The 12,169-nt window shown below is 38.4% G+C and overlaps 1 protein-coding gene across 4 annotated transcripts in view; it reads right to left on the bottom strand.

The window, feature by feature from the left end:
• Positions 1-1,841: 1,841 nt before the first annotated feature.
• dennd1a (DENN/MADD domain containing 1A) overlaps positions 1,842-12,169 on the bottom strand; it is a 30,038-nt gene continuing 19,710 nt past the window's right edge. For 2 of the 4 annotated variants that reach the window (XM_051677244.1, XM_051677243.1), the window contains exons 18-24: positions 11,637-11,693; positions 11,432-11,548; positions 11,041-11,112; positions 10,027-10,097; positions 9,454-9,582; positions 8,077-8,359; positions 1,842-6,808 (exon numbers count right to left, since the gene is read on the bottom strand). In XM_051677244.1, coding sequence (XP_051533204.1) covers positions 5,834-6,808; positions 8,077-8,359; positions 9,454-9,582; positions 10,027-10,097; positions 11,041-11,112; positions 11,432-11,548; positions 11,637-11,693 — 1,704 coding nt within the window. In that variant the 3' untranslated portion in view covers positions 1,842-5,833. The remainder of the gene's footprint in view (positions 6,809-8,076; positions 8,360-9,453; positions 9,583-10,026; positions 10,098-11,040; positions 11,113-11,431; positions 11,549-11,636; positions 11,694-12,169) is intronic. The other 2 variants (XM_051677247.1, XM_051677245.1) reach the window with 1 other exon arrangement.

Genomic DNA, 12,169 nt, shown 5'->3' with positions numbered 1-12,169 from the left:
TAAGAATAAAATTATTCTTAAATGCTATTTTCCTCACATCTTCTGTTAAGAAAAAAAAAAAAAAAGCAAAGAATATTTGTAATTCCCAAAAAGACTTATTATAGAATGTTCTAATCTTTTGTCTTTAAACTGACCCTTTCAGTGTAGATTCAGTAGCGGGGCAGTGTCTCCAGTGAATAGCGATTCAGGAATCACTGTCAAAGTATTTGAAGGAATATTCCAGGTTCAATACAAGTTAAGCTTAATCAACAGCATGAGTGGAGTAATGTTATCACAAAAATGTATTTCAACTTGTCCCTCCTTTTCTTTAACAAAAAAGCAAAAATTTTACAGTTACAGTGAGGCACTTACAATAGAAATGGGGCCAATCCATAAATGTTAATATATTACTGTTTCCACAAGACGTAAACAATACGTGTGTTAACATGACTTTAGTGTGATAAAATTGCTTACCTTTTCTATGTAAAGTTTTATCCAGTTTTTCAACTTCATTGCCATGACAGAAGAATTAATGTGTTTATATAAAACTGTAAGCTTTACATTTCTGCCTTTACACCCAACAAAAATTGGCCACATTCACTTCTACTGTAAGTGCCTCACTGAAACTTTTTTTTTTTTTAAGGGACGAGTCTAAATACATCTTTGTAAGTAATCAACATTATGCCACAAAAACTTGCAAACTCTGAAAAAGAATACTGAGCAAAAGCTATTCATTATTTTGCAGTCACCAACAAATCTGCACATGAATCTATTTTGGTGTTACAAGATTGGCCATAGAAATTAATAAGTTCCGAGTCAGAGGACATGAACAGTTCTGAGTAAAATCTTATGGTATTTCCAACCAGATGTGAAGACAGCATGAAAGAAACATGAATATTTGCAATTATTTAAAATGTATAATGGGTAGAGAACCACTGAAACTGTAGTTAATCTTTTAGAGTAACTACAGTAATGTATTTTATTTTCATACAAAAGTATTTTTTTAAAAGCTTAAAAAAATAAAAACATTTAGACTACGAAAAGAAATGGTTTTAGGCATTTTCTAGTCTTTGCCTACAGTAATTGCAGAGTCTGTTCGAGACTGTTATTGGTAAAGCTGTGAATAGATTACTGTTTGACAATCACTGCACATGACTGATTTTTTCTTTTTAGGCATGTATGTTTACACACACACACCAGCCTGAGAGACTACTAAATGTGCCAAGGAAAAGCAATAAATCGCATTACTGTTAACAGTCACGAGCATACAGCTGTGCACCTCTATACACACACACACACAATTGTGATCGGCAAAGCAGTGGAACATAAAAATTAAAAAGCAAAAATATTTTTTTTTTTTTACTAAAAGCTCATTTTTACATTTTAATTCAAAATTCAAAATTCAAAATGCTTTGCCGTTAAAATACGGGACGTCCCAGCAACGGATATGGAACATTTGGCAACCCTAGGAATGCCTTTTACAAAAATGAAAATAGGGATGAGAGATAAAAAAAATTCATGTGTGTGTATATGGATGTTGTAAACGCCGGCTGTGCGTGTGTATGTCTGTTTTCCTTCTTAAAAAAGGTCACTAATAAACATAGGAATTTGATGTATATGCAATACATAAAACAAAACAATGTATTGTGTGAACACTTCTGCAACATCTTGGTTATATATTTTCACATTTGTAAATGTGTAAAAACTGTTTGATAAATGTTTTTTTTGTGATGTTGAAAGCTTTTTTTCTTGTTAAAATAAATGCTTTTAACAAGGGATATTACACATTTTATGTGGTAAAATGTCACATCTTGAACAGCTAAAATAATACGTTAATGCATGAATGATAGGGGTTTAAAACTGATTTCAAGCACACCACTTTCTCAGGAATATACTGTGTTCTCTTTAATTCTGACATACACAAAATCATAACATCCAAATAATAAAAAAATAAAAGTGCAGGATGATTAAAAAAACAAACAAAAAAACCAATTATAATAAAAAACAGGATACGTGTTCACATTAGGAAACATTCCAAGAGAGATATGTTACACATCAGAAATGTATTGATGTTTTGATAATTTCACTATGCTGAGAGTCATCACAGCTTGCATTCTCCGAATCTTATTCCGAGACAAGTTTAGGTTTGTGTTATTCAAACCCCAAACATGACACTGTCAATAGAGGTTCACTGTTCAACTCTTTGACCCATTCAGAATACAATTCAATTAAAGTTTGACATTCTCCGAGTCCCAGAGATTCACCAAGTCCAGAATTTACCACTAAACATGATGTGTTTTGGTTTAGCTAATTAAACTCATTCAGAAAAAATGTCACAGCTTGAGTTCATCCGACTATTTCGTTTACTCTAAAAAAAAGAAAAGGAGAATATTACTAAGAATACTTAGCAAAATGCTGACAATAAAAAAAGCAAGGTTGCTTTTTGCTTAGTTTCAACCATTTAATTTACACTGAATATGCCCATTAAATTCTCCTTGCACTGCTTCAAGGAAGGTGGAGCATTCTGGTGTTTCCTGTAGTTTCCTTCAGTTTAAGGCATTGTAAACTAAATAATATACAACCTTTACTGATCCTAGCAGCCATAGAGGACTCTGCAAAATCCTTCAATTAAAATAACTCCTATTTGGCGTCACCATAAATACACTGCTTACAGCCAAAAATTACAATATTTGACATTTCGTTAACACTGCCATCATTTCTATGGTCAATCAAATGGATCCCACAATTGCTGGTGCCCAAAGGCAGTAAATACATTGCTGAAAACACATTGATCATATGCTTTCCTTGAATAATTTTTAATAAGAAGGGCATGGCTCTCATAGAACAGAGCACTCGGCACACTCAAACTCCAACATCAGTATCCTTCAGAAGGAGTGTTGTAAAGTAATCTGATGTAAATAATTGTATGTTTTGTAGTCTTAATACTAGAAGCTCATGGCAATCCAGTGCAGTACCACTCAGTGTATTCTACATAACCTCATAAGTCACATACCTCGTCAATCTGTATTAGCTTCAATTTACACTGAGCTTGTTTTGAAATATCGGTATGATTTATCAAAGACAGTGTTCCTGTGTTTACTGTACCCCTAAATGTACCAACCTGAAATCCCATGTTAAACGTGGAAATTTTCTTTCAACATTTTTAAGAAACAAAATGCAAACGTTAACCAGAATGTCTCAAAATCAAAACACTGTAAGACCAGAAATGCAAAACAAACCTCTCACCATGAACAGCTCTCAGCTTTCATACTCCCACACACAAAAACTCCAATTTAAGGCCAAATTAGACAGGAGAACTAAACGGATAAACTAACGGAACATGTCTAACAGCTCTACAGGGTAGATACATATGTTGAAGAACACTTTTAATAATAATAACACAAATAACATTATTTCATACCTTTAAATACAACAATAAAACCAGAGAAGGAAAGACACCAATTCACTCCCTGATGTTCCCTGACATGGACAAAAATAATGTGTTTCTTTTGGGTTTGAGCATTTGGTTGGACACACAGTTAAAAAAAAATTCCGCCATGTCAAGATTTGCACAAACAGTGTTCTCCTACTTGCAACGTATAGAAAAAAAATTGCATATAACAAGGTCTACTGACAGATTGTGTCTAGTTCTAAACTAAAACAAAGAAACAGGCACAGTCTTTGACAAGAAAACCAACTGTTTGAGAAAGGATAAATTTTAACACACCATTTAGCCATATGCATATTTAAAAAAAAAAAAAAAAAAACCCAGCTCTATTAGAATAAATACCCATAATGCAGTGTGCATGGCAGTAGCAGATCATTGATTGGAAGGGGTAGCACTACAACGAATAAGGGATGATTGATCGCTTTATGAAAGCTATAATTCTAGAATATTGTTATGCTCAGAATAATAGAAAACAGATTTTAAACTTTAACATCAAATCAAAGCAGGTAGCATTTAAATGTATGAAACTCAACAGAACTCTGATCAAGAAGACCTATTTTAAAACTTTCAGAATGACATACAAGCAAGCAGAACCAGAGGTAAAGCCGGTACCAGTTAGGGTATTCACCAAATATTTAATCTAAAAACGTCCAAATACAATTTATCTAGCTTGATGACACATTTGTAACGACTTCATTTTGTCAAGTGCTAATTCATCAAATACATGCAGCATTTTGACTTAAAATGTGTATCCAGACCACTAGGGGCAGTGTTGCACTCTACAGGGCTGTTAAAAGAATATTTCTGGTTCAAGTTAAGCACAATCGACAGCATTTGTGCCATAATGTTGATTAACACAAAAACATTATTTCGACTCATCCCTTGTTAATTATTATTGTTTATTTTTTTAAAGGCATAAATCTCAGTTTCAGTAAGGAATTTACAATGGAAGTGAATAGAGCCAGTTCGTTAACGTTAAAACACACATTGTTTCAAAAGCATAGCCACAAGACATGAACATTATATATGTTAACATGATTTTAGTTTGACAAAATCAGGGGTTTACCACCAATTTACGGCATTTACCAGATTACAGGTTTTCGTGACGCCGTCCTGACAACGAAGTCTTCATATTGGATATAACATTACACAGATAAATGTTAGTAAGCGATTTCATCACACTAAAATCATGTTAGCACAAATAAAGTTTACGTCTTGTGGCTATTCTTTTGAAACAGTATGTATTTTAACGTTTATGGACTGGCCCCATTCACGTCCATTGTAAGTGCCTGAGTTTAATCACGATTCTTGCTTATTTTATTTATTTAAATGAGGGATGAGTCAAATATTTTTTGTGGAAATCAAAATTTATCAAAAAATGCTACTGATTGAGCTTAACTTGTACTGAACAAGGAATGTTACTTCAACTCTGACATGTTTACTATGGCCAAGTTCGGAATAGCATACTACCACACTACTATTTCTGCTGTATCTATATACAACAGAAAAGTAAAAGTAGTAGGGTAGCACACTATTCAGAACACAGCATATATCACACACTATGCTCTATGCAGCAAGTAGTATATACTGTAGCATGTATTGTAGTGTGCAGTATGTACTTTAGTATGCGGTATGTAATGTAGTGCACAGTATGAAGTACACAGCTGGAACTACTGTTAGACTTTGATGTATTCTATGTGAACTCTGTAGTGCAGAATGTAGTATGCTCTAGCAGGTAGTGTGCAATGTCCAGTATATCATCTATTAAGCAGGAATAAGCAATATTTGTCATCAAGTATGTTATGTAATGCCAATTTAACAATCTTTTTAGTCTTATTGTAGTGTTTAAGCACAAGTCTGCTGGAGATTAATTAAATTAATTAATTAAAAAAAAGAGAAGTATTTTCTGTAGGACTAAGTGTAGGGCTAAAAAAATAAGCTTATAATTAAAAGAGTGCTGATTGTTAAGGGAACTGGCAGTTAATGCCATAACAGCAACAATGTCAGTGTAACTGCAATGGTCACAAGGACATGGGTCAGTATTGTCTGGTGTCTATAGTACTGTATCTGTAGTCTGGTCCCTATGAGAACTAAACTGCTAGCAAATACAGAAAATACAGTGTCATCCTGGTAACTATAGGATTTTCAGTGTTAAGCTTGGTGCTATTGGCGCAACATGGTTCATTCTGTTACAACGGGAAATGCATTGTTAGCAACAGTGTGCACAAGGCTAAGAGTGCAAGCTACGTGCAAAAAAAAAGCACAACACACTCTGGGAAGAAATGTCCGACAGTGCTTTCAGGCCACTAGGGGGCGCAATATTAAATACCCACTGGCTCTAAATTTTTGCTTATTTACAGTCCCTAGCTGGTTGGTAGCAGCAGTCAAGGAAAGTTTTGGGCGGAGCTAGTCAAAAGTCTCCCACCTCCTCCGCAAATCCTCCACCTTCTTTTTGGGTGGCGTGGCCATTACAGTTGGTGTGGTTGCCATGGTAAGAAGGTCACTGAATGGATCAGAGGGTGTGTCTACGAGGACTTTCGCAGGTTGGGCGGGAGTGGACGGCGCATGTGAGTCTAAGAGGCTTGAAAGAGAGCCACTACTACTAGAGGATGGAAGGACACATCCCATTGGCCATGCCCCTCCCATTGGGGCCACGCCCAAAGCAGATGATTGTCCAAATACTGAAAAGGGCCGAGGAGGTGTGGGGAAATAAGTGGGACCCTTGGGAGGCATGTAGGCTGGGACAAAAGGATTGCTCGGGACAACAGGACTATAGTGCCTTTGAGGTGGGAATTGGGGTGGATGGGTGAAGGGGTTGAGTGACCCTTGAGGCGGGAATGGGGGCAAAGTTGGCGGGTGGGGACGAGGAGGTAAGGGAGGTTTAGATGTGGGCGGGGTGGTCTCATTTTTGGTTGCGCCACACAGAGGGTCCAACAAGCTGAGCAAGTCGAGTCCTTGCTCCTCATTCAGCTCGCTAGGCTTCAGTAAGTCAGCCTGCGATTGTGAGTGTGGAGACATGTTAAGTGCCTGCCGGAACTCTTGCCCACCGACGGTCACTCCTCCCTCCTTTTCACTGGCCCGCAGCAGGGTCACAGCCGGTGCCAACACTGCACCAGGTTCGGGTGTTTTCCGACCATGTGGGCGAGGAATTGTGATACAGGCCCCATCCGCCTTCTCTGTGGGATTTGAGCTCTCTCTGCTAGGTGGACGTTGCTCCAAGGGTTCCAGTGGTGGCACAGAGAGAGGCCTCTCCCAGGACAAGCACTCACGGCCAAGCAGCGTTGAAGGATCCTCCCTTTGGGGCCATAGCTTGCTGTATGGATTGGTGGTTTTAAGACCAGGAAGAGTCCGTGTACGCTCGCCAGAACTAAGATCCATCCGCTAGAGAACACACAACCAGAAAAAAGAAGCTAAAGTTCAAAGTATACATCGGTTTTCAGCAGGTCGGTATGTCATGCGCACAGTGCTGATGAGCACAGTCCACGTCTTTGTGCGTCATCTGTGCATGCACCTGCCATTGACTGAATTAAGAGAGTATCAAAAAGCAGTTGTTATGTGTATGGGTAAAACGCATCCATATTGTCTCGTGGTCAAAAGAGTATACTTTGAAAGGCTAAAAAACTAAGTACATGTATACCCTAGCCTTAAGTACACAGTGCAGGTAAATAAAGTTCCCAATCCTCATGAGTGCTTAAGCACATTCTGTACAGACAGAATTCAATTATTGAAGTGCAATCTAATTCAACCGAATTCCCTCCTTAAATATTTTGGTAATGACAACAGAATTTTTGTTGAATCCACGTAGTGCGATTAGTGTGAGCAAATTGGCAATAGAGATTGGAAATGTCTTTTTACTTATTTGAAAACTGTATACCAAACTTTGTCTCTCCACCATCATTCTCACCAGCCTTGTGGTCTAGGCGTACAGGCATTGGTCAAATTTGTTTTTCTGCTGCCTGTTCCATCTCGTGCACCATCGAGCGCTCAGGATTTCAAAGTATCCTCCTTTGACCGCAAACCCATGCAGATGCATTCTACTCATGTGGACTACAACTGTTTTGTGATAGTCTTTTAGCACAGTCAATGTCCAGTGCATGTGCCGACAACGTGGAAAGATGCGGACCGTCAACGTGTCTACAAAAACTAGGCTGCACACTTGGTCAGCATGTACTGTGCTGTTGAAAAAAATGTTATGTGCCCTGTGCGCGAGACGTATCGGCATGTGGAAAACCGAAATATACTCTGGCCTTAACCCATACATTATGGTCCAAAGAGAACATGCCGTTTAAAAGAAGCAACTTTGGCTCGTTTGGCACATCTATCGCAATGACGGTTTACAAAAAATTATCGGACATTAATACATCTTTGTTCGCTAAATATTTCAGAAATAGCTGACACCAAATGTGTTAAACTGTTGGCTTCCATGTTTCTTGTTTATAGCTGTGAGACGGCAAGACATTTCTAAGTTTATGCTATGGTCATGCTTTGGTCACTGTCAACCATAGAAAGTTTCTCTATATTCCATACACATACCACACATTAATTTAGGGGATTTTCCCGCATATAAATGCAGTTGTTACTCCAAAAATCTTGTGTGCTTTCCTGTACACAGTGTAAACACAGCCATCACTGTAGTAGTGTTCTCTAACCTGGTAGTTGAAGTTGGCATGCTGTGGGTCTGCTCGAAGCTCCTCCAAACTCCGTGCGGAACTGAGGGTAGTGTGTGTGCTGTGAGAGAAATTTGCAGTATTTGTGTTGTTTGTACTTTCCGGCTCCCCCTTCTGACTATGGAAGGCACCCTCCAACAGGCTCAGGTCAGAGAACTTGTCTAGCACAGGGCTGGACGGAGCTGTGTTACCCTGGAAGCGCTCCCCAACCTCTTCGCCTTCTTCCACAAGCTCAGCCTCTTTAAGAGACCTGTATGGCTGGGGCCTAAGTCACACACACACACACACACACAGGCCAACAAAACACATATGCACAAGCACACAACATCAATGCCACAAATACACACAAACAAGCACAACACATGCACAAACAATACAGACACATTATAATTTTCATGTTAGATGAGGAGCTGTTGAAATCGTCAGCCATGATCAACATAATAATTGCAAAGACATACGTTTGAGAATAAAATCTAGCCATGCAAAAAAATAAATAATATAGAGAGTACTAAAGACAAATCTAGAAGGCCGGGACATCAAATAATAACACTGCGTGCAGTGGCCCCAGAAGGGGACTTAAAAATGTATGAGTGTCAGTACATCTGATAACAAAAAAATAAAACCAGGCGGTATCTGCTAACAAATTATTCTAGACCTTTTCTCAGAATCAACTTTGTTTCTGAACATTTTTGCATGAAGAGTAATCACAAGTGTAGTTCATTATACTAACTACATTTACATTTATCCATTGAGCAGATGCTTTAACTCAAAACGAATTACAAATTAGGAATACCAAAACTAAAGCAATTTATCAAGGATACAAATGCTTCCACATTCTGCATAATTTGCAGAGGTTAAATTGTGCATACAGGAATGCCGACTAGAAAAGCACTGCAGTAGTCCAGTCTTGAGATGACAACAGCCTAGACAAGGAGTTGTACATCATGCTCAGACAGAAAGGGTCTGATCTTGATCTGATCTTACTTGCCCATGTTGTACAGGGCAAATGTGTTTATTGAGAACAGAATGGGGGCCAAGTACTGAACCCTGGGTTGCCCCATTGATAGCTGATACAGGACTACAGAAATGTTCCACTGAGTTTGACCAATACAAAGTGTTCAAATTCTTTTTGCCTTAATTTTAAAAAATACATAGTTTCATCATTTAAATCCTAAGAAACATAATTTCGTGAGATTATTTGTGAGATTACAAGTGTGCTTGTTCTGTCTTTCTTTAGAATAAATGACACTTTGTTTGATATTTTGTTATCTTATGCAATGACATTCATACATTAAGTGTGGTCATCATATTTTCTTTTAAACGCTAATGGACATTAGAGGCAAATAAGGGAACAGAGACCATTCAAAAGGAGCAGAGAGTAGGAAGTGTTCGGGAAAAGCAGCAATAGAGTCGTCGTCATGAGACAGCTCGTCACCCGAAGAGTCCTCGCACAGAAACACTGTATAGTGACGGGTTGGACGCACGTAACTACAGCATCAACACGCCGGGAAATTTACAGAGACACAAAGCCAAGTACCAGGTGAAACCACACACACAGACACACATAACAAAAATGACCACATCCCAGTTTGAGAGAGAGAGAACACAGGGTGAAGGAGAGAAGGAAATAGTAAGTGAAACATGCAATCACACAATCAAGACCACAACATTACTGTGCTTATTTGTATTTGATTAAGATATAGGCTGATAATCAGTTTGACTGATAATAACATTCTCAGTGATTGGACACTTAAACATAAAACTTTCTTAAAAGATATAATAATAATTTTAAAAAACAATATCACTACCTCTCTAATTGTATTGATTGAGGAATGCAAAGATCACTGCCTAGAATGTGTTATAATGATACTGTGTTTGCATTCGTGTGTTTACAAGAGCTTGTGTGATAGAGGCTGAATCTTTAAGCCTTACTGTTCAGGACTTCCCTCGACGGCAATGTTACTGCGTGGTCTCTTCGCCACCAGAGGTCGAGGAGGTCGGGCCTAGAGACACACATAAATGCATTCTAATGTCTTAAACTGTTGAGAGTTTTGGGTTTGTTAAATCCCTGTAAAGTTCACTGTATTCATTGTTAGTTCAGAGGTTAACTGCTCCTCTTAGACAGCAGGGATCAGGGGTCAAGGTCCTGTAGACTGTAAACAAGAATGCAGTATACATTAAGAGCTGAAAAGTGGTCTAGCACAAACCTGTTAGCATGTGTTACAATGTCTTTCATAACGCGTTTGCATCCTTTAAACCATCCTAAAGCCTCTGAGGTTTCCGCATTGATTGAGCTCATGGTTTCTATGTGGTCCTGCAAAGTGCCAGTATGATCCACAACACATTTGCGGTAAAAATGACAAGCTTTAAACCTTCCATTCTACAATTGAGCATTTCCAATCTATCTTTCTAAGCCAAAATTGATCATAATCTTTTCATCAGAGGTTTACTAACTAATTAGAACCACAACAGACTTAAACAGTGTAAATGGGCAATCAAAGAAGCTTTAAAAAAGTAGCTTGCAAGATTTCAGTGTTATGACAATTTTGAGTTAGCTTTGACTGAGTTAGACAAAATATATACTGAGGAAAACAATCAATTGACATTCTCCACACTCTCTCTCTCTCGCTATGTGGCATGCCGCTTCTCTTTCTCCGTTTTTCATTCCTCATCTAGATCTCTAGACCCAGAAGAGCTTAAAATCAAAAGAAAAAGTTTGTGCAGTAGGAAGGTAAGTGCATACAAACACACACATTCATGCATGTGAATGAGTGTTTCTCTGTAGAGTAAGAAATAAAGTTAGATTCACACACACACACACACACACACACACACACACGTTCGGAGTGTCAGAATCCACAAATGCATACAAACTGCAGTGCAGCAACCAGTTTGAGTTTAGGGTGAGGTGAAAGGTCAAAGGGGAGAATGATGCACTGTACTCACTGGTCGTTTGTTGCGCTGCAGTTTTGCAGGACGGGGGGGAGGGGGACGTTGTGGCCGAGGGGGCCGCTCAGTCTGCTCCAAACACACACACACACACACACACATACACTGTCTGTGAAAACATGGTTTGATGGGACACTCTCTCTCTCTCTCTCTCTCTCTCTCTCTCTCTCACTTCCACACTTTATAAAAATTCCTTGAACATACACTCAATGGAATGAACCCTAATTCACAGCTCCCTGTTGACACACAATTGAACACACATCCTAAAGCAACACGAATAAACTATATTTGCATTATATTTATGTTCTTAGCAGAAACTTTCATATGAATGTGAATGCATTACCTGCATGTGACAAAGACCAGAACAGTTATAAACTCCCACACCCACCTGTCCAAAGTGGACTGTGATTGGCCGTCTCTGGTCCCAGGTAAGGGAGTCCTTGCTGTGCGTGGAGGGAAAGTGGGCAGAGCCAGGCTCTTCTGAATAGCCGTTCTCAGTAAGTTCCTGCAAGTTTAAGAATGTGAATGGAACTCCATGTGCACTTGTTGCAAAAACAAAGACAAATAATTGTCATTTTGAGTGTGGTAGGCACCTTTTGTTTAAGTCGACTTTTAACTTCTTTGATGCCCATCTTGGCATGGTCTTTGGCCTGTTGAGGAAACACAGAGCTATTGCACCATCAAGAACGTCAACACAGAAGAATCTAAATGATATATTGATTAAAGTAGGGATGCACAGATGTATCGGCTGTCGATATTTATCAGCAAATTATTGAGCACATTTTTTTATTTATAATTAATTAGTAACACACTTTGTAAAAACTCTGTGAATTCAAATGCACAGTCCAGAAATAATAATAGCCACAATATGTAGAAGGGTTGGCACTACTAAGAACATGTAATATTTAATTTTTGCTCTGTCTCGTTCTCAAGTTAAAGCAGAAAAAACACCATTAAATGGATGTGACAGCTGTGAATGCGGCACTTACCTTTAGGCTACATGATGAGGGAAACCATCTAAAACGCTTTGAAACCAGCAGACTTTGACTTCTGAGATATTGGTATGATGTCCATTAATACTGCATGATTGACTGAATTAAGATTGAAATTGCAATATGGCGTTGTG

The sequence above is a fragment of the Myxocyprinus asiaticus genome, chromosome 38 (genome assembly GCF_019703515.2).
Source record: "Myxocyprinus asiaticus isolate MX2 ecotype Aquarium Trade chromosome 38, UBuf_Myxa_2, whole genome shotgun sequence".
In the NCBI taxonomy this organism is placed as follows: Eukaryota; Metazoa; Chordata; class Actinopteri; order Cypriniformes; family Catostomidae; genus Myxocyprinus; species Myxocyprinus asiaticus.
Note: the sequence above shows the minus strand (reverse complement) of the source record. Positions and strands in the feature narration are given on the sequence as shown.